At 42.8% G+C, this 23,366-nt stretch overlaps 1 protein-coding gene across 2 annotated transcripts in view; it reads right to left on the bottom strand.

Annotated features, from left to right (window-relative positions):
• ENTREP1 (endosomal transmembrane epsin interactor 1) overlaps positions 1 to 23,366 on the bottom strand; it is a 61,162-nt gene that overhangs the window by 29,497 nt on the left and 8,299 nt on the right. Inside the window, exon 2 of one of the 2 annotated variants that reach the window (XM_048218279.2) lies at positions 21,209 to 21,265. The exons of the other annotated variant lie outside the window; for it this stretch is intronic. Coding sequence (XP_048074236.2) covers positions 21,209 to 21,265 — 57 coding nt within the window. The remainder of the gene's footprint in view (positions 1 to 21,208; positions 21,266 to 23,366) is intronic. 2 annotated transcript variants of the gene reach the window in all.

Here is a 23,366-nt window from a genome sequence, read left to right as displayed (position 1 = left end):
ATTCTAGTGTAGACCACGGCAGCATATATCAGACATGGGGGCTATCAGGATACCAAACATATCTCCTTTAGAGGCTGGATCAGCTTCAAGGGTGGACAATATTGGAGTTTAAGGGAGGCACTTAGTTTTACAGGGACTTTCAGGATAGACCTCTCTGGCTTTAACCTAGTTATAATCGTATAACTTCCAAAACCCAAATTTCCATTCCACTCATCACCAGAGGGTGTCCTCTCAGACAGAGGGCAGTAAAACATCAGCTACTAAGGACGAACATCGAGTCACAAAGTCTGCTCAGCTCTATCTGCAAAGGGGAAGAATTTCTTACATTTCTTATATTGTCACCATTCTTGCTGTTAAAAAAATCACTGCAGGTGATTTGAATTTCTCTTTGTGGCAAGCACCTGAATTTGGAATCAAGTGGTTCAAATCACCTGGTTCAAAATCAGCCTTTCCCACTTGTTTGCTGTGATATTGTTAGCAACCTCTTTGAGACTCACTTTTCTCATCAAACAGGTCTATATTCCCAGCCACCTCCCAAGATTAATGAGAGAATCATACAAAATGACGTACGTAAAAGTCCTTTGCGTGCCGCAAAATGCTATGCAATTGGTTTTATGATTAATAACAATAGGCACTTCCTCTTTGGGGGAGCACCTTTTCATTGCAAAATGAATTTCACAAAATGAATCTCACTAGGTCCAGTACCAGCATTTTGTTCGTGACGCATGTGATGTGCCTGAGTTCATGGCAGCTGGAAGATGTACTCTAATTGTAAGAATAATCTGCAGGTATACCGTTTCCAAAACTTCTCTAAGAAGAATCCTTCCTGCAGCCTGCAGATAAGTTCCTAAGGGAACTCACTCCACGCTGACCTTTGACACCTGTGTGCAAGAGATCCTGCGCTCTTCCCAAGCAGGCTGGCCTACAAAGACTGTATCCATGGGGCTCCTTTGCCCTCTTGTCTTTAGTGAAGTTCAGCCACTGGGAAGCCCTGGCAGAAGTTTGGAGGGAGGGAGGAGAGTGAGGTTGGGCTAGTTATTCTATAGGTTCCTTCTCTGCAGCCTCAGGCTGGCTGTGTCCCTTAATGGAAAGCCACAGGTTCTTTCAAGGGGTCCTCTGTACCTGATTCGGAATTCCAGATAGGGTCAGGCTTAGGGACAGTCTCAGCCTCACTGTTCCCTGCACCTTGCACATTCCTTTGTGAACAAGCCTTTTATTAACCTCTTCTCAAGGTATAATCTTGTTATCTGTGCCCTGCCAGGAGCTTGACGGATACAACGTTTCTATAATTGTCTTCCTTATATTTGACTGAATTTTTTTCTGATTTTTAAGCTTCGTTCCTATTGTTCTCAACTCACAGTCATCACCACCTGCCCAGCGAAGGCAACACCATGGGTTACATACAGTTCCTGAATTCTACTGAGACCAATTCATCATTGGGATTTACCATCAAGGAACGGAAAAGCCCAGAGTTGATGCAGAAATGTCTTTCTAGAACTTGGATTTTAGACATGAAAGACAGTGGGACCCAAAAAGTGGTGGGCTTGCCTTCTGTGACTGGCACCCTGGGGCTTTTAAGGGTGAGATGCAAAATCCAAGATCCAAAGAGCTGGTCCTCTCCTAGGGACTGGCAATGTGAGTGACACCTTTTATGCTTTTGGTTTTACTGTTACAAACTTGAGCCAGGAGTATTATATGAGACTTATATCAGGTAGCTTGATGCAAAGAGATTATGTTTTTCATCATGGAACTCACTGCCACTCTCATCTCTTGCAATTGTGCCCCTGGTCCATTCCAGGTCTCAATTAAATGACGCAATAAAAGAATGTTTGGGGAATCTGAGGCCACCAAACATCACCTTCAATTTTCGCATTCCTACCTGCTAAAAATTCTTCATAAGCCCCACCACATAATAGCATTAAATAATTATGCCTCTCACAGCTTGGTATTGTTGACTGTCTTTTTTGGTTCAAGATTTTGCTCCCTAAATAAGTTGACCTTTCCCTACTGTCTAAGGACTTGTGTTTTGTTGTTTCTTCCCTACTGCTCCAAACTCGAGATGCAACTGAAACTTGCCTGGGCTTGTTTAAATAAATAAGTAGTTCCAGAGATCATATGAAGGCAGCGTAGTTTAAAAACGAGAGGTTTAATATGGTGGAGTGAATATAAGCATTTAGTGCTACCAGTTCCTAAAAACCCATTACAATGGTAATGAAGGAAACGTTTTGAATGCAGAAATCTGTAAGGACAGAACAACAGGAAAATCGCATCAAAATTTTAAAAGCTGGAAAGCCAGTGGGCCAGTGTGAACTGGACGCAAGGGTGCTGAGAAAAGACTCCTACCATAGCAAAGAGGGAAGCCAAAACCACAGGATTCACTCCTCAGACTCTCCAGATGTTCAGAAATGGGCAGTAGCAGTGAAAGTGAGGCTAAAAACAGGACTGGCTGAGAGTCTAAACAGCAGTTCGAAATTGGTACAACCACTCTGAAGAAGTACTGGCGTTTACTCTTTCTAACAAAAGTCAACATATACCGCCTATGACTCAGCAACTCGCTTCTAGGTACATGCGCAAGACAAATTAACGTATATGTCCCCAAAAAGACATGTCCACGCGCGTCAGAGCACTGGTTCATAACAGCCCAAAACTGGAAACAACCCAAACGTCCAAGAGGAGGAGAGTGGATGAACAAATTAGAGGAAGCTCATAAAGGGAATAAAACTCTGCTGTGATCTGAATGTCTCTGTCCTCCCAAAATATATCTGTCGAGCCCCTAACCCCAAGGTGTTGGCGTTGGGAGGTGGTGGCTCTGCGGGCTGATTAGGTCATGAGGGTGGAGCTTCATGAATGGGGTGTGTGTGTGTGTGTGTGTGTGTGTCCAGGCGCGCGCTCACAAGTGGGTGTACTCTTCCATTTAAATATCAAAAGACCGCCAGATTCCTTCCTCACGAAGAGAAACTTCTCGAAAACTCCCAACTTAAAAAATATTATCGGGGCGCCTGGGTGGCGCAGTCGTTAAGCGTCTGCCTTCGGCTCAGGGCGTGATCCCGGCGTTCTGGGATCGAGCCCCACATCAGGCTCCTCCGCTGGGAGCCTGCTTCTTCCTCTCCCACTCCCCCTGCTTGTGTTCCCTCTCTCGCTGGCTGTCTCTCTCTCTGTCAAATAAATAAATAAAATCTTTAAAAAATATATTATAATTTCAGAATTCTGTCCCTTCACACTTTCATTCATCTTTTTTTTTAATTTTTTTTAGAGAGGAAGTGGGGAAGGAGCAGATGGACAGGAAGAGAGAGAATCTTAAGTGGGCTCCACACCCACTGCAGAGCCCAATGAGGGGCTCAGTCTCACGACCCTGAGATCACGACCTGAGCCGAAATCAAGATTCTGACGCTTAACCGATTACACCATCCAGGAGCCCGTTTTTATTTATCTTTTAATTTCCCAAGGAAGTACCACTGGTAGTGACTTAAACACTGTCTTTCCCCACCCCCCACATACAGCGTTTTGATACTGCTCAAGACAAATAAAGACCAAAATAGACTTTTCTCTGGTGGGGCACAAAATCTGAACCAAAGACACAAAGACATAGGTGGTCTTAAATTATACTGAATGAGTGGATGGAGGAATCCATCAATCAATCACTAAACAAAGGAGAGAAAGCCAATTCTTTATAATAAATACTACACAGAGGTATCACACATTCTTACTAATATTCTGGAACATATGCAGAACAGATTCTGAAAGGCAAACCCTGGATTTGCTATCACTGCTTGCATGAAAATGGCTGCCACCAGTGGTCCTGGTGGGAACTACCAATTTCTAGGGAAAGAAGATGGGAAGGATTGGGACTCCTGTCCCATTATTTCAAAGAAAGTAAGAGTGTAGGTGGTGAGTGAGTAAGTGGAAGAACAAAGCTCCCAGTCCTTAGAATTTACGTTATATTTTTCCATTGAAACAAGAATGCTATGGGATCAAGCTGGGAATCTAACCATTATTTTAACATTTATGTCCTCAGAGCCAGGGAGTCCAAGCTCCAAACCACTGATTACTCACTGGTTAATAAGACGAATGTCATAGGAACTTTGACAGTTAATGTAACTGTTCAGTTAGCTCTTCACATTTAACATTTTAATTCAGTTTGGGGAAGCATTTTAATACAAACATGTAGAATCATGAGCAAAGTTATCGGAGCACAGCACACAGACGTTGGAAAAAAGATTGAAGACACCAAAGGAATACTTTTCTGAACTAGGTTAGCAAAATGAATGTTAAGATTGACCACCCAGCACCATGGCAACCAACAAAACATAACAAATCACAGCCACTCTCAAAGCCCAGACTCTTGCGGCTTTAAACCTATTTCAGGAGCTCACACATGCGCTGACTTGGTTTGCCTGCGTGCCTTTAATCCTTGGATCCCAAAAGAACCTACTCCAGGGCTTCACTTCTTTGACACCCTTTAAACTTCTTCCAGAAGCTTGGCAGATATATTACCAACGTCCAGACTGGTTCTCTTTGCCAACAAGCCAAACACAGCCCAGTTGCTGTGAATGGAACCAGCCGTCTCCCTTTCCTCCCCAAGATATTTAAGTATCAGATTTATTCACATGATCGCTGTCCCCAGATTCTTTTTTTAATAAAGTATTTAAAATACAATAACATTTATTTCCAATTCCTTTTTCAATAGGCATGAAAGGCTTCTTCCTATCCCCACCAGAGTAAGACAAATTGTCATCACTTCGGGACACAGCTTTGAGGTGAGCCTTATAACCTCAGTTTTAAAGCACTTATAACTGAGAATTCCTAACTCCTGGTGAAAATGTACAAATCTCAGGGGTACTTTCGAGGCTCTTTGTTTATGAAAAAGAAATTCTGCCTTGCCGTGGGTCCTTTCCCCCGTTTCCTTGCAGACCCCCATTCCCTCCCAGACCACCCCCCTACCCCCGCAGTCTCCCAGGCTTTCCTTTCAGCACATCACCCCTCATTGCTCAGAAAAGTGACTTTTCCCATGATCCGAGCAATCAGGTTTAGCGGAGGAGAGCGCCCTCAGTGTGCGTCTGGCTTCCCCGATGCAACTTAGACAGCTCTACCACCCTAAATTCCTATCAGGAATGTGCTAAGGACCAGGAGGAAAGGACCCTAATGAGAATCTCAAGAGAAATAATCAAGCGGGATGATGTGACACGTGAGACTGGCTATTCAAACAAAGTGAAAGGAGCAGAAACATGGTTTGCTATGGCCCTTGGGAATAAAGTGGCAGAAATAATCTTGTATTTGAAGACACCAACAGCCACAGAAAAGGGTTGGTTTTTTTTTTAATATATATTTTATTCATTTGTCAGAAAGAGGGAGAGAGCACAAGCAGGGGAGTGGCAGGCAGAGGGAGAGGGAGAAGAAGACTCCTTGCTGAGCAGGGAACCCAATGTGAGGCTCCATCCCAGGACCCTGGGATCATGACCTGAGCTGAAGGCAGGCACTCAACTGACTGAGCCACCCAGGTGCCCCAGACACAGAAATGTTTAAATCACAGAAAGTTTGCAGATCTATGACTCTCGAGACACCACTTTTCTTACTTCATTATTCTTTTCTGCTTTCCTCTGTGCTTCTCTAATTTTGGTTCTTTCCCTGCTTCTAGTCACTTCTCCACTGCTGTTAGCTTCTCAAGGTTCGGCAAGTTGGAAAGTTAGATCTTCTGACTCCCCAGCAAAGACAATGTCAGCTCTTGAGAAGCTATGCAGAGTCGACAGTCTCCACAGATGGCTGCCATCGAGTCCTCCCTCTGTACCCACAGGCTGTTCCTCACATCAAGCTGCGGAGTCCGATACACACTAGGGAATATGATCCAGCCTTAAAGAGGAAGGGAGTACCGACACAGGCTACGACATGAATGAACCTTGGAAGCGCTCTGCTAAGTGAAGTAAGCCACATACAAAAGGACACGTAGCGCATGATTCCACTTATAAGAGGGACCTAGCGTAGTCAAATTCATAGAGAGAGAGTAGAATGGTAATTACCAGAGGGGAATGAGGAGTTATGGTTGAATGGGTAGAGAGTTTCTGTTTGAGATGATGAACAAATGCTGGAAATGGATAGCAGTGATGGTTGCACAGCATTGTGTAAAAGTACTCAATGTCATTGTACACTGTACACTTTTAAAGAGTCAAAATGATAAATCCTAAAATATATACATTTTACCCCAATTTATAAGACTTGCAAAAGAAAAAAGAAAAATCGGGAAAGAGGTGGAGTCTAATTCCCAATTTCCCTCCTCTTGATTCTAGGCTGGCCTTAGGAACTTGTTTGACCAATAGAATGCAGCAGACATCCAAGGCTGGATCCTAGGAAGCCTGGCACATCTCCCCACTCCACCCTACCCCCTACACCCCCTTCCTCTCCCCACCCCCACCCCAGACCCTTGGAACACCTTTCTGAGACACTCCCTTGCAGAATCCAGCCACCATGGTGGGCAGCTGTTATGTGGGGAAGCCACACATTCATGCTCTAGTCAACAGCCCTTGCTGAGCTTACCACATGTGCCATTTATAAATATATACCAAAATATCTGAGGAGGAAATGTTGTCAAGGCTGTTATGTATTTCAACACAATCTGGTGGCAGGAGAAAGAGAAGAGAAATGGTCAGGGGTGTAGATGAGACAAGTCTAAACATGTGTCAGCGATTATGATAGCTGGGTTGTGGGTACCAGAGGAGCTATTGTATTTCTCTCAAATTAGGGGCATATTTGAAATTTTCCATATCAAAAGAAGAACGAAGAGAAGGTGGAGGAGTAGGACAAAAGGAAATGGGGAGGGGGAGAAGATAAAGGAGAGGGAGGAGGAAAGGGAGAAATAAACCAATTTGACTCATGTGTTGGAAAAGTCAATCCCCGGGAAAAAAAGGGAAAAAAGTGGCAGGAAGAGTGTTCTGGAACAGAAAAGACTAAAGAGACAGAATAATCTAATGAAATGACTGAACCTTGATTGGGTCTTGGATTAAAAAAAAAAAAGCTAGTCTGGGGCGCCTGGGTGGCACAGTCGTTAGGCGTCTGCCTTCGGCTCAGGGCGTGATCCCGGTGTTCCGTGTTCCGGGATCGAGTCCCACATGGGGCTCCTCGGCTGGGAGCCTGCTTCTTCCTCTCCCTCTCCCCTGCTGTGTTCCCTCTCTCGCTGGCTGTCTCTCTGTCACATAAATAAATAAAATCTTTAAAAAAAAAAAAAAGCTAGTCTACACAGGTGTACTTTTTGATAATACATCAAACTGTATACTTCCACATACGGAAATATTCACAGATCATACTTCCATTAAAAGCTTTTGATTAAGAAAAAGCTATACAACATTTTGGAGTAACTGGGGGAATGTTAAAATGGGCTGAATATTACATGGCATTAGAAAATTACCAATAACAAAAAAAAAAAGAAAGAAAGAAAGAAAGAAAGAAAGAAAGAAAGAAAGAAAGAAAGAAATTACCAATAACTTTGTTAGCTGTGTTAATGTTGTTATTGTGAGGTAGAAGAATGTCTTATTTTTAGGAAATGCCTCATAAAGTATATAAGAGTGAAGTACCATGAGTCTAAGACTTTGAAAAATGAAGAAACAAGGCAAAAATTCAAGAGGTCCAATCTTTCTATTAGATGTTCCAGGAAGAAAGAGCAAATGGAGGGAAGGAAATAATGAAAGAAACAATAAAGAAAAGTGCTCAGTGTTGAAGAAAGACACATGCCTTTTGATTAAAAGACCTCAAAGCCTCACGGAGTAAAAGTACTCAAAAAGGATGAAGGAACAGAAGACCCACGCCTAGACACATCCTCATGTAATTTCAGAAGACCGTCAGAAAAATTATCTGAAACTTAGAAAAAGCAAAGTAGATTATTGGGTATTCCATTTACTTATCTGCTTATATAATTGGCTATTTTACAACTCTGTAGAGGCACAGTTTAAGTTGTATTTTTTTTTTCAGGAAAGATGAAAATAAATTCTGTCCAATGGAACAGAAAACCTCTAAAGGTACCACTTTTGGGGGCCTGCTGGACATCCACTAGTTTTTTATCCATCCTGGCAGTCCCCTCTTAACATTACCTACAAATACTTAACTTCTCAAATGTTCTTTGAAACAGTTTTCCCTCATCAATGACACATGTTCACTTTGTGTTTTCCCAGGAGTCATGATTTATCTTCTTGAAAATTAAGCTTTATCAATATCAAGGTAAAGAAAAGATCCTGAAAGCTTCCAATTAAGAAAAAAAAGAGGCTGCTTACTAAGGAACAAGAATCAGTCAACATCAAGCTTCTCAACAGTGACAGAAGTTATCAAGCAATGCCTTCAAATTCTGGATAGAAAACCTTTTGAACCTAGAATTTCTATCCAGGCAAACCATCCTTCAAGTAGGAGGGCAAAACAAAGACACATCAAGACATTTAAACCCCAAGAGAGCTCCCCCTTCCCTCACAACATTTCTAAAAATTTTTATTCGATCATGTTCTCTGGCAAAATGAAAAAGGGATTCAAGGGGAAAAAATACATGAGGCATGAGATGTAAGAAACAATAGCTGTAATCCAAGAATACAAAGAAAAGAAATATTCAGATGACATTTGTGCAGCAGGCCTAGAAAACTAGAAAAAAGTCTCAACTAGAACAAGAAGTCAGTAGTCCTAGAAATGTCCAAAGGAAAAAATGGAATGACTAGCAGAGAGCGTGATTAGGAAGCCAGATGAAGAAACCTCGCACTTAGACTCAACTGATTTTCAACAAGTATTCCAAGACAATTCAATGAGCAAAGAACAGTCTTTTTAATAAATGATGTTGGGACAACTGGACACCCACATTCAAAAGAATGAACTTGGACCGCTGCCTCACGCCATATGCAAAAATTGACAAAATGGACCACAGACCCAAGCATAAGCTAAAACAATAAAACTCTTACGAGAAAATACAGAAGTAAATCTTTACCACCTTGGGCTAGATCAGCCTTCTTAAATATGACTGCTTAGCAATACGAGAAAAAATAGATAAACTGGACATCATCACAATAAAAAACTTTTGTGCCTCAAAGGACACCGTCAAAAAAGTAAATTGCTAATCATATATTTGGTAAGAGACTTGTAATAAAAAGACAAATAACCCAACAGAAAAATGGGCAAAGAATCTAAATAGTCATTTCTCCAAAGAAGACAGGCAAATGGCCAATAAGCACATGTAAAGATTCTCAACATCAAATCAAATAACACACTGAGAGACCACATCACACCCATAAAGATGGCTCTTATCAAAAAGAATAATAAGTCTCGACAAAGATGCGGAGGAACTGGAACCTAGACATACTGCTGATGGGAATGTAAAATGACACAGCTGCTTAGGGAAACAGTTCCTCAAAGTATTCAACATATAGTTACCATATGACTCAGCCATTCTATCCTATGCATATAGGCAACAGAAATGAAAACATGTCCACAAAAATCTCGTACACTAATATCCACAGCAGCATTGTTCACGATAGCCAAAAAGTGGCTGTGATCATCAATTGATGAACAGATAAATAAAATGTAATACATCCATCAGTGGAGTAATATCCAACAATAAAAAGGGGGAAAGGTACTAATACATGCTATAATAGGGGTGACCCTTAAAAATACTGCGCTAATACTGGGCTAAAAAATATGCTAAGTGAAAGAAGCCAGTTAAAGGGTTACGGATGATATGATTCCATTTAGTTGAAATACCCAGAACAGGCAAATTTATGGAGACAGTGGCTTTCTAGGGCTGGGGGTATTGCAAGGAAATGGGAAGGACTCTTTTTTAAAGATTTATTTATTTTGAGAGACAGTGCCTGTGCTTGCACATGAGTGCACTGGGTAGGAGGGGCAGAGGGAGCGGGAGAAACTCAGGCAGACTCCACACTGAGCATGGAGCCTGACGCAGGGCTTGACCTCATGATCCAGAGATCATGACCTGAGCCTAAATCAAGAGTCGGATGCTTGGGGCGCCGGGGTAGCTCCGTTGGTTAAGCGTCTGCCTTCAGCTCAGGTCCTCATCCCAGGATCCGGTTCCCTGCTCACCAGGGAGTCTGCTTCTCCCTCTGCCCTTCATCCCCACTCGTGCTCTCTCACGCATGTGCTCTCTCTGTGTCTCAAATAAATCAAATCTTAAAAAAAAAAAAAAGAAGCAGACGCTTAACTGACTGAGCCACCCAGATGCCCCAGAAATGGGAGGGACTTCTAATGGGTACTGGGTTTTTTTGGGGGGTGATGAAATTGGTGGTGAAGATGTTTGTGCCTATCTGTGAACACGTAACAACTATTGAACTGTATTTTACATGGGTGAATGGTACAGTGTCAAATATAGTTCAATAAAACGGTTTAAAAGAAGAAGAAGAAGAAGAAGAAGAAGAAGAAGAAGAAGAAGAAGAAGACGACGCAGCAGCTAGATCATCTCCAAGACTAGATGCCTTCTTTGCCAGAAGAAAAAGAAAAGAGGCATTTAGAAACTCCAGAAATAATATAAACCTATCTGTCAAAGTCATGGTCCAAAACGGAAGTAAACTGAAATGTGGGATGGTACTGAGCAAAGGACAGAGAAGAAGAAAGAATAACAGATTTGACTTGGCTGCTCAAAACTGTCCTCCTTTGGGGGACATAGGGTTACACTTCCTTTTCTCTAGACTCAATCATTCACTGTGCTGCTACCAAAAATGATGTCGCTGATTCCTTGAGCAAGCAGGACTCACGGGGCCAACAGAAGACTACTTTGTTCTCTCCCTCAATGTCGTTCAAGCCCACTTCGTAAGGCTAGCTCATCCTGACCCCTTAGATGAAATTTGGGGCTGTGCCCATGACCTCTCTGGTCAATATCAGATGCAAAAAAACCCCAGTCACTTCAAGCTACAAAAATTCTCATTTCCGTAATTAACGTGTGCAGACCTGAGTCCCAGTCAAAACTTGGAACTTCACTTTTAGCTTCTCTCCCTCTTATCGGACTGATCATTGCAGGGAAGGAGCGAGCCAGCAGGGGAAAGGCAAGGGAGTGACTGCAGTCTTCTCTGTTTCCCACCTTTTTGGTTCCAATTCTCCTCCTGAAGCCTGCCAGCCACAGCTCTGTCATTTTGGAGAGGAGGGAGTAAGGGGGAGACCGCACCATGTTGGTGAAGAAGGTAAGGGCACCGACAGTTCACTGGACTCTTCCTGTCTGCTTTCAGCCAGTGTTTACAGAGGACTTTCTCCAAATGGTATTCTTGATTCCTCCAAGACAGGACAGTTGAGCCCACCATTCCCTATTCTCAAGCACCCAGCAGTGCAGGCCCAGCCTCGCCCCGCTTGGTCTTGGTCTAGGAAAGTACAATGATTTCCCAACAGTTGTCTTAAACCCGGAGGCCACAAGGCACTCCAACCAGCCCTTTAAAATTCCCCAGGCAAGTGCCTGACACCGGTCCAGTCAACCAAGGGACCCATATCAGGTTCTCCACGTGCTTATCTCTGCGCACTCATTCCCTCCCCCCTGCGGGGGTGGACTCAAAATGCCACGGCAATTCAGTAACTTCTCCAAACCATTTGTCTCTTTAATCCCTAATCTTTTTATAGGCTGGGGAATGGAGATGGGGAAGGGTTGCAAAACTGGTTTTCACCCAGAAGCGTTACCAGTCCTGCTTCAACAGTCTAACCCTGGAATGTGGGAGCTGTTGGCGTCTGCTCTCTGTGCTGCAGCCCCAGGTGAATCTGAAAATAAAGAATCCAAGGGCGCCTGGGTGGCTCGGTCAGTTAAGCGTCTGACTTCGGCTCAGATTAGGATCCCAGGGTCCTGGGATTGAACCCCAGAATTGAGCTCAGAGTCAAGCTCCCTGCTCAGCAGGGAGTCTGCTTGTCCCTCTCCCTCTGCCCCTTCCCCCCTCTCAAATAAATAAAATCTTTAAAAATTAAAAAAAATTTTTTTTAAATAGACTCTAATTCTCACATGCTATTACGACCACATTCACATAGTGAAAATACTGTAAATGCTATTGTTGCTTTCACTATTTTAGAAACAATTTCTGGACAAAATCTGAATGGTATAATATAGTCTAAGAGCAAGGCGTAAATGTTAAAACACGGAGAATATAAAAGTAATGGCTTTACTATCAGAAGGAGGCAGAAAAAGGAAAAAAGTAGATTTAAGGGCTAATTTCTTCATTTTATAAAAAAAGAGTCAAAAGATACCATCCAAAGTCGATTAATTGAGAAACAGAAGTTTATAAAAGTATTTGAAATTATAAAGTCACCGAGAGGAGAAATTAAAATAATTAAAAAAAAACAAACAAGAGAGGATAAATGGGAGAGAATGTTATGAATCCCTCATCTTTAGGATGGTGACAACGAGCACTGAAATCAGAAAGAGTTTAAAGTGGCTAATTTGGGGAGTATGCTCAGGGTTGGGTGCTTGGAGAAATGTACAGGGGTCTGATGACTATTTTTAGTAAGAGTAAGGCGGCTAATGAGCTCCCTAAAGAGAAAGGATTTTCTTCCTCTTAAAAGGCATTTAGTAAATTATCAAATGTCAAGATGTCACGGTGGTGTGTCTGATTGTGTGTGTGTGTGTGTCTGGTGTGTGTGTGTGTGTGTGTGGCGCACATGTATGTCATATACGTGGCATGTATATATATATAACATATATAGGTTTGATAAATATATAGAGCATGTTTATATATGCCATATATATGTTTGATACAGTGTGCATTCATATGTACTCTATATATGTTTGATACATATATGTGTATATATATCATTTATAAATATATTTTGTGGATACAGACAAAAAATAAATAGGAGACAGTCTCGCAGAGCTGATTTATTTATTATGCCCTAAATTAAGCAATTAGGGGACCCAGATCAGATCCTGGTCTGACTGAAATCTGTACTCTTTTGTCTCCATCAACTTGCAGGATACCTGCTAAACGACAAAGATTTATAAATTATTCTGTTTTCTTCATTAAAGAATTCTACAAGGCCACCCTTTGGTATCCTCGTTAAGAAATTACATCAGTAAGACCCAGTTCTGCCACCACCCCAGCCCTGACATGCAACACCAAGCACTCACCATTAATTAATCTAATTTGAGCACTCACTGGACTTCTTGTTTTTCACCTGAGTTACCATAAGTGATCAAATATTTAAAATGAATCCCTTTCATTTATTTTTGCATTCGTTTTTTAAATTGTTATAAAAGTAACATTCATAGAAGAAACAAAATCACGGTCCTACAGCAGAGTTCTTGATTATGTTATGAACAACGGAAACCAACTCAGGCTATTTAAACAGAAAAGGAATTTCTTGCAGGGCTATCAGGTAGCTCACAGAATCCCCAGGAACCAGGCTCAGAAACCTGGGAAGGAGCCAAGGGAAGCTGGGCACTGGGACCTCTACCAAGGTCATGCCCCAGGAAAACCAGTCCTTGGTCGCCAGCCTTGGACACCGGTTGCCTCTTTTGCCTAAGGAAGTCTAAGCTGCCTGACCTTTTCTGTATCAATGACTCCAGCTTCAGAGTCCTGGGCAGGAGCTCCCGTGAGTGGAGGTCAGCGGGCTCGCATCCTGGCTGCTGGCATCCAGAAGTGTTAGCATCTGGCCTCAGAAGCTTCCATTGCTGGAGTCAGGGCCCTGCCTCCCACCAAGATTTACACAAAGGCAAAGAAACAAAACCCCAAAAGAGAGTTCTGGTCCACAGAGGCTGGCCACCAAAAACAAACAAAACAAGGAAATCAAAACAGTCTCGTGGTCCCACAACACAATGTACGTCCCCTGCAGGTACAAAATGGGAAGACCAAGCCTCCCTCCTTCCCCTTCCCACTCACACAACACACTCAACACAAGTGCCTACTATAAACAGTTTCCTGTATATCCTTTCAGAAATTTTCCAAGTGACCACAAACACATAGGTATAGATCCCCCAGGTTTAAAAACAAAACAAAACACACACACGCAAGTGGCACCATCCACATCATAACTTTCCACATGACGGTGTGTCGATTTTAAGACGCTCACCAATTCAAAACGGTCTCCCCTCTTGCTCCAAATCACGGATGGTTCCTGCAGTTCTCTCCTAGGCATATCAGAAGTGGATCCCTCTAGGCTGTGGGGCCCAGACAGCCCGGATGCAGGGCTCGTTGGAGGGCTCCCTTCTGTAACCCAGACACTCACCTACCACCACAGCGTGTCTGCAATGCACTTAGACAGTGTGATACCATGTACGTATCAGTTGGTCCACACGACACCCTAAGGACAGTCAGGAATTCAAATTCCAGGATAGTCAACTAGCATTTATGAGAAAGGCCATACTCCAGAAGCTTCCTTTGCTTTCATCTCTAAGCAACAACCAAGTGACTCTGTTAAATTAGCAGAGTGATTGTGGAAATGAGTTGTCCAACTGATGAAACTCTTAGCTCGTTTAATTATTAGCACAACAGATGTTAAAAATGGGTTCTCCGTGAAATGTCTGGTAAGAATGAAAACCAACATAATTTCCTGTCCCAACGTTGATCAATTCTCCGGCTGGCCATACTTTTCTGACTCTATATTAAACCATACTGAGAACAAGCAAAGATAACTAGCTACGTGCCCCAGGAAATATTCCTCAAATGTAAGACTGTGAACCAACTAAAACAGTTTATCAAAACTGACAGCTTATTCATCAAATCTTGCTTCCAGGCCCTCCTTTCCATCGGCCCACCAAGCCAAAGCTAATATGTCATAAGCTTTTTGCCTAAACCCTATCAATTCCTTATCTTGCAAGGCTCACCTTACAATCCCCCAGCAGGGGTCCTCCAACCTTACAAATATGCTCTCTTTGATTCACCCCTTCTAAGAACCCCTGGCAAGGAGGTGTCCTCCTTTACTGCAGCAGGTCCAATAAACTGAGCTTTGCTTCCTCAGCAGGATTTCAGGGCATCGGCAGTGGTTTTCAAGACAAATGGATGCAACAAAAACTAGAGGTACAAAATTGCTCACGCAGCTCTGTAAGCTTAGTAAAAATCTTAGGCCTCTACCCTTTAAGCTTACAGAACAGAGCCCACGCACAATTGTTTTGTCTGTTGGCTAATAAGCGTTTGCATGTGTAGCAGAATTTGGCCTGAGGCTCACTTTCATTGTAATAATTGACTTGGCAGGAAGGTTACCTCAAAGCTTTGGCAATTACCTGTCGCTGACAAACTAAAGCTGCTAATGAGAGCACACCCACTTGGCTGAGGCCAGTTTGCAAAGTAAGGAGTTGCTCAGGCTTGGATTCTGCCCAGAGATGGGCCACCCAAAGTCCTTCCAGTTCCTGAGGATGCCCGCTTCTTACCCAATGCACAGTTTTGGGGAGCAGGTAATCGGAGGAGAGAAATGGAAGTTCTGTTACCAACAGAGCAGGCCCACTGTGGTCACAGATAAGCCTGAGCCCAGCCCACGGTGCTTTAATGATGCCTACATGCGTATTTTGTTGCCATGGGCTACCTAATGACCCACCGAACGGAGAGACCAAATCTCTGCTCGAAGATCTTCTCAATGGATGATGAAAATGATATATAATGTGCTCGCCTAAGCGTAGATCCCAGTTTACATTCTACAGTTTCTTTTTTTTTTTAATATTTGATTTATTTATTTGACACAGAGAGAGAGAGACCACAAGCAGGGGGAGTGGCAAGCAGAGGGAGAGGGAGAATCAGGCTCCCCACTGAGCAAGAAGCCGGATGCAGGACTCGATCCCAGGACCCTGAGATCATGATCTGAGCCGAAGGCAGACGCTTAACCAACCGAGCCACCTAGAAGCACCCATTTTATAGTTCCAACATGCACTCCTATCTATAATCCTGAGACGGGTGCAGCCCCATTGTACAGATGAGGGAACTGATCAGATAATTTCCTTGGCTGCTCACTGATGGCAAGTGGCAGGATTAAGACTCAAAGCTGACCCTCCTGTTGCCTTGTTCAATTCTGCCTCTTGCTCTTTTCAATTAAGGATAAACTTGCCACTTTAGAACTTGACCAAGAATTGGACAGTCACAAATAAGAAAATAATTTAAATTACACACACACACACACACACACACACACACACACTGTTGTTAGGCACAGAGAAGTACCTAGCAAAACAGAAGAGGTGGAGGAATGGTATAAGAAAGGAGCATTGGACTAGGAGTCAACATCCCCAGTTCTTTCTCATAATAGTTCATGTGTTTGTGAACTGGACAAGCTGGTTCACTCCTGAGCCACTGGTCCCTTACCTATAAAACAGGAAAATTACCTGCCATATAAACCACATGACTAAAGATAAAAACTCTTAAGCATTGTATACGTGCAACAGAGTATTATTAACTATTCTGAAGAGGGAGAACAGCCATCTATTTTTATGCCTTAAAAAAACAAAAGTGAAATAATCATAGTATTTATACTATACTATACGGGGAGCTTATAATGAATGGCCTGTTGAAAATGTCCATCTAAAGTTAAAACACCCTCCGGGTAACTAATGAGGATTCTGGAAACCTACACAATGAGAGCTAAAGGACTCTTAGAAGATTGCTCTGATGTAAGTTCATCATTTTACAGATGCAGAACCCAAGAGATGTCCCCCAGGTCGCCAATAACTAGTGGTAACGTGTCAGCATTAAAATGCAGGTTTCTTGAACTCTCAAACTAAGGCTCATTCCAAATTTCTGACAACCAAGAAATAGACTTGAAAGAATCAGAATGCACAAAGCTGGAGCTTAAGAGCTCATTTTATAAATGTACAGATCCCTAAACTGCCCACAGGTCTTCTGACCCCTCCTGGTCTTCATGTCATCAGAAATGAAAGGGCCACCATCTATCTTGCAGCTAAGCCACCTACAAGTATTTCTGACCATCTGGTGGGCTAATTCCTCAATCTCCTGACAGTGTCTGGGTGATCCATGACTCTCCCTTCAAGGCACAATAACATGGGAAGAACCCGAATCCCCAAATGGCTTTGTGGCACAGAACCATGTCTGCCAGCCTAGCCTGCCTGGACAGTTAGATGAGAGGACGGAATGTCTGTATATCATATCAAAACCATTTTTTAGTCTCCTTTTGGGTAATGAAGTTTTACCCTAAATTCCATAATCTTGAAGTTAGAAGAGAAACTGACGGATCATTTTTTTTTTAAATAGCCAGTTCATTTACCTCTTCTATTCTCAGTTCAGAGTGCAAATCCACATGGCCCACAGTTGAGAGCAAACACCATATGTGACCGAAGACCACCACCAAGGAAGTACCTTCATTCTTGACACTAAAGAATAAAGCGATCTTTGTATCAGCTTTAAGGGTATATTCACCCCAAACGACCACTTCATAAGCAACCAAAACTATAGGCTGAACATCTGCCTAGGCTTTCACAGTGGGAATTCTTACCAAATGGACCACCAAAGAAAAACATCTTATTAAGACAATTCCATTTTTTAATTGAGGTGCCAAGACAAGACAATCTTTGATTATCCCAACATGGAGTCTTTAAGTTCTAAAAACTTATAAACCATTTTACTAGGATGAAAAAGGAGATACCTCGAAGAAATAAGAACATTCTTTAAAAATGGAAAACGTTTGTTCTTGATAGAAAACACACAACCTGAAATGATGCGTGCACACACACGGAAGTGCGCGTACACGCACATACACTCTAGCTTGAGCCTAGTCATAGCCAAAAATAGCTAGAAACGTGTACAAACGATGTCCCAAGATTATTATTTTTGCTCTGGACACATGAGTATTTCATCGGTATAAGGAAGGGGATCCAGTAAATGAACGCTTCCAACTCTTGAGTTTCCACGAAAACTTGAATTTGAAGGAATTGGGTCAGACTGAGACTTCTCTGTTCACACCAGGATAAAACCGAATGCAATCACTGAAACAATCACAGAAGAAGGAGCACAAGTATAAACAGGTTTCAAAAGGAAGGATTCAAGTGTTCTAGGTGAGTGTGCACCCAACAACTCACAACGAGAACAGCTCGCCTCTCAAAGGGCCCTGGAAAGACCGACCTGCCCCCCCAATCTCCACCACCCATATACACCCTAACCACCCTGACGTAAAAAGGGGAAGAATATAACGTTCTAGAGGACAGAAACAAGTGAGAGAAATTTAAGACAAAAGTAAGAAAGAAACGTCGAGAACCTAGGACCTAAATTTCTCATTGGCTGACAAATCAAATGGATGTGTATCGAGCACACTGGCCCTGGGGACACAGGGTGAAGAAGACGGACAAGACCCGCGTCTTCATACAACTATCTATGATGGGGAGACACACAGCAAGTAGTGAACAAGCAGCACACAGGCTAATTACAGATTATGAAGCCAAAATCAGTCAGTGCTGGGACACGCTGAGAGGCAGGGACGATGGGCCACTGTCATCGGTGGGCAGAGAAGGTCTCCTTCAGGAACTGACTGCTGAGCTGAGACCCAGAAGAAATGGAGCCAGCCAAGCAAACAGCTAGGGGAAGAAGGAACCAGGGGTGAAGACAGCCTGGCTGCGTCCCAGTCAGAAGGTGCCCCTGTGGGTAGAGTACAGGGCATGAAGGGGAGAAGGGCTGGAACTGACCAGCCAAGCCCCCGTCTGCGGGAACAGAGACCCACAGGGCCCTCCTGGCTCTCTGATGGAACGTGACCTCCCACCCCAAATCATCCAATGGCACATTCCCTAAGCTCAGGAAAGGGTCTGGGGGAAGCCAGAGAAAAGGTGAAGCAGCCATTATGGGGAGGGTGGGGGGAAGTCAGAGCCACCCGTTGGTGTCACTAGATTATTCCCTCTGTTCATGGGGAGGGGGGGTGGGAGAATGGGATAGGGTGGTGATGGGTAGTAAGGAGGGCACGTATTGCATGGTGCACTGGGTGTTATACGCAACTAATGAATCATCGAACTTTACGTCAAAAACCAGGGATGTACTGTATGGTGACTAGCATAATATAATAAAAAAACATTAAAAAAAAGAAAAGAAAAGAAAACTACACTCAGGAAAGTTAAGTGGCTTGTACATTATACAGCTCTTCAGGGGATGAGCTGGAACTCAGACTATGAGTGTCTGACTGGCGTATCCAGTTTCTTTCATCACATCACATGATTTTTTTATTTTTTAACATAACAAAGGCATATGGCACAAGTTATAACAGAATATTACTAAGATTCACGTGAACTGAAGCTTTTCACTTATGATATTGACCGAGGCTTGAACGATCTATTGATATACCCAGAAAGTTTGTCCTTGTACAATTCCTATCAACTAATTAATCTTCTTTATAAATCAACACTAATTAACATTTCAAAACAATCTCTACTTGACCTTCTAAATATGTAATTTGTAACAGCCGAAATATAGAAGCCCATGTGTCCAACAGGCTTATAACTGATGGTAATCCAGAAATATGACAGAATGCCATTCAGGCAGGCATGTGGACTCCTTGTGCACAGAAACATAATATTTACTGATATGGACATAACTAATGTAATATTAGAAAAAGCAGAGGGCAACATGGGTCATACAAACTGGTTATAACTTTGACAGAGTTGTACCTATACTTATCAACGAAGTTGAGAAATAAATCTAAAGGCATATAATAAAGATATATCTCTATCAAGGTCATTTTCTTTTACAGTTGTTTGAGCTCACATAATAAATCTATGAGGCACCTTTCCAAAAGGAAACAATGTTAGAGAAATAAATGTCTTAAAAGGTCCACCTTCTAAATATCTACCCAGAACACTCGCTCATATTTTCCTCACCATTTTTTTTTTTTGGAATCTTAAAAGTACACATAGCATTAGAGATTTTCTGATTTTAATTTGAATACCTGAGTTTTGTATTACTGAGCATTTCAATATTGACCTAATGGAAAAATCAGGGCAAAAATGACTCCTATAACCAAATGTTAGTATAAACACTGGACACCATCCAACATTTTTCTAAAGAGTTGTTGCAAAACAGACCTCAGCCACTCATAGCACATGCCATAAAACTCATCGAAGCCTCATTTTCTTCTACCCTGCTGTCTCGTACGTTAAAATGCTGCACCAATAATTCACTCCTGTCAGAAATATTGAGAGTTTCACTAAATGCCATAATTGATGGACTTCTAAAATGTTGCCTGAATTGTCTTGTGGGCCTGAAGACTCTTTAGTTTTTCAAGACCGTCAGCACAGTACTGGGATCCGTTACGTGGACTGTATTCTACAGTGGGCTTCTTCTCCCTGCATTTAAGAATTTAGCTAGTTTTGTATTTATTCCCCACCACCCAGCAAACAGTGGGCAGTTGAAGATGAACTGTTAACTACATACACAAAATGGTTTTAGAAAATTATTTAACCCTATTTCAAAAACGGATGGGAGAAAAATCAGAAGAGACGTTATATAGAAAAAAAAATTTTTTTTCAGTATATGTACTTCAAATCACATTTGTCAGACCTTCTACTTCATCTTTGAAAGTTGGCAATTCCACTGGCAATTGTCTATTTTCATAGTATTCCCTGAATCCAAAGGACATAGCAAATAAAAACAAAAGAACGAATATTGGGAATGTACTAAATGCCACTGAATTGTGAACTTTAAAACTGGTTAACTTTATATTATGTGTATTTTACCTCAATAACTAAAAAAAAGGATAAAGTTACCAATATATGTCTTTATTACCATGAAAATATTATAGATGTGTGATAGAGAATACAGAGAGTCTAAGTCATGAAACTCTGAGATTGTCCAACCAAAGCACGATAACAATAAAAAATTATGTATTCATGATTTAACATCTGAGATTTACTTCGAAAGAATATTCAGGGAAAAAGAATGTGAGGAGCAGAGGAATGGATGGGTGAGGGTCTAGCTGAACAAGACTGGCTGAGTTGGTAGTTGCTGAAGCCGGGGGATCAGTGTAGAGAGTTCATTATATTAGTCCCTTCGCTTTAGTATATGTTTTAAAATGCCCATAGCAAACTGATTTTTAAAATTACATCTTTACAGTGGATCTAATCCTGGAACTAGATACTGGATCTAATCCTGGGTACATAAGAAGTTTAAAATGAATCAGAAAACTGGCAAAATTATCATCTCGCTTTACCGTTATGAGAACGTCTGACTTCCAAGAATATGCATTGCTAGCTTCTTTTTTTAATGAACAAGAAAGCTTCGGCATTTCTTCAGTGGCTGATTCCGACAGACTTCTCACATAGCACATTGTACAAAGGGTAACAGTTTATGAGATCACTACATACCAGGAGTATCATAGGCCGTTTCCAAGTTGTTAATCCTATGATTCCAGAGAGTATCACCTAGAAAGATAAGCAGTGTCATAAATCTAGGAGAGGGACCAATTCCACGAAACTAATCCTAGTCTCGAAAGTATATATTTTTTTTCCAAAAAACCCTGAAATTTCAGAGCCTTCTAATTCTAACGTTTAATATTCTTGCTGATTACATGAGCCCTGGTAGACCACTTTGGACTCTCCCTCCCCCCAAGGCCCCAAAGCTTTTTTATTGACTGTGTATGTTTTTTCTTAAGGTCAATTAAGAACATACAAAGAGGGATGCCTGGGTGGCTCAGTCGGTTGAGCATCTGCCTTCAGCTGGGGTCATGATCCCGGGGTCCTAGGATCAAGCCCCTCTTAGGGCTCCCTACTCCGTGGGGAGTCTGCTTGCCCCTCTGCCCCTCCCCTGCTTGTGCTCTCTCTCTCTCTCTCAAATAAATAAATAAAATCTTAAAAAGAAGAAGAAGAACAACAACAACAACACCACCACCACCACACGGGAAGTAGACTATCCATCCAGTCAGTGAAGGAACCAGTATTGTTGATCCAAGCGCCCTGCCCTGAGCACCTAACATGTTGCCGTTGTCAGCCTCATATGACGTATGCGTGGCTGCCACCCTCCCTTCATAAGGTGGGTACCCATCCTTTGCGGGACAAGTGAACTCCCCGAAGTGGTACACAAGGTCTCTCGGAATCTTCCTCTGCCCACTTCTCAAGCCTGGCTTCTATGCATCCCTGCCTGTCCCCCCACCCATCTTCCTCCCAGGTACACCGGTCCCCCGTCAGGCTGGCAGATGCTGCAAGGCTCTGAGCTTCTCTTGGCTGCAGCATCTTCTCCCAGCTCCCCTCATAGCTGCCTGAGAACTACTATGTATCCTGCAAGATCCTGACTAGCAGTCACCTCCTCCGAGAAGCCTTCACGGATCCCACCACCCCACACTCCTGGCACACTCCAGGAAGCCCTCTACACAGTGTTTCCCCCAAATGCTCTCTGTCCCAATAACTTGAGAGGTGCACCTTTGCCTTGCCCACCGACGGTGAACTCCTACCTTGTCTCCCAATCCTCGGCTCCCAGCCTGGCGCCTGTCACAGGACCGGCAACCAATAAATATTCCTGAGTCTTTACTCCACAAAGAGAGGAGGGATGATAGTGAGAAAAGTCTCACGTTGCAAAACGACACTTCGATAAACAACAATCTAAAATCCTGGGTAAAGAAGAATCAGCATTTGGCCAAAATGCAAACTGAAAATCACCGTCAGCTCTCTGGGTAACACAGCTCACTAAGCCGTTGGGAAAGGACAATCAAAGTGACTCTTCGGCTCAGGGACACTGTGGTGTCGCGGGGAGCACACTCCGCTTTGTGGAACAGCGTGCCTGCATCTGCTCAAGGCTGTTATGAGGGTTTGCCTTTACGTACACTTTTTACCAAAATCCCTCAAATGTGCCAGTTCACAATTATTGTTTATCAGCTACAAATCAATAGGGATTTTACAGTGTTACTTTAGATTCCAAGCTCACAAGCCAGCCACCACGCCCTCCGTTCTCCATTTACTGGCTGAGAGTAAACCACTGCACAGTGTCAAACCAGCAGAGGACACGTCTACCCACTTACATCAAGGACCAGAAACCACATACGGGCAGATAGGCAACAGATCCTCGTATCCCATGTACATTTGGTTTTGTTTTTAAGACTTTAATCATTTATTTAACACACATATATAGAGAGAGAGAACAAGCAGGGGGAGCGGCAGGCAAAGGGAGAGGGAGAAGCAGGCTCCCCGCTGAGCATAAAGCCCCGATGCGGGGCTCGATCCCAGGACCCTGGGATCATGACCTGAGCGGAAGGCAGAGGCTTCACGGACAGAGCCACCCAGGCGCCCCCCATGTATGTTTAAACAGCTGCCTGCCCACCAGGCATGAGATCCGTGTAATCATCTTAAATGCAATGGGCTCTTTCTTCATTCTGAATGATTTCTGCCTGGAGACAGGGCATGTATCTGCATGCGACCGCATCTACTTGACAAATTGGAAGGTGAAATCCATGAGCCCTTGGAGTCCAGGTTCCCCACCTGGCTTCTAAATAACTATGCAACCTAGGCCAAGTCAGATCACTTTTCTGGTCCT

The sequence above is a fragment of the Ursus arctos genome, unplaced genomic scaffold (genome assembly GCF_023065955.2).
Source record: "Ursus arctos isolate Adak ecotype North America unplaced genomic scaffold, UrsArc2.0 scaffold_33, whole genome shotgun sequence".
Lineage (NCBI taxonomy): Eukaryota > Metazoa > Chordata > Mammalia > Carnivora > Ursidae > Ursus > Ursus arctos.
Note: the sequence above shows the minus strand (reverse complement) of the source record. Positions and strands in the feature narration are given on the sequence as shown.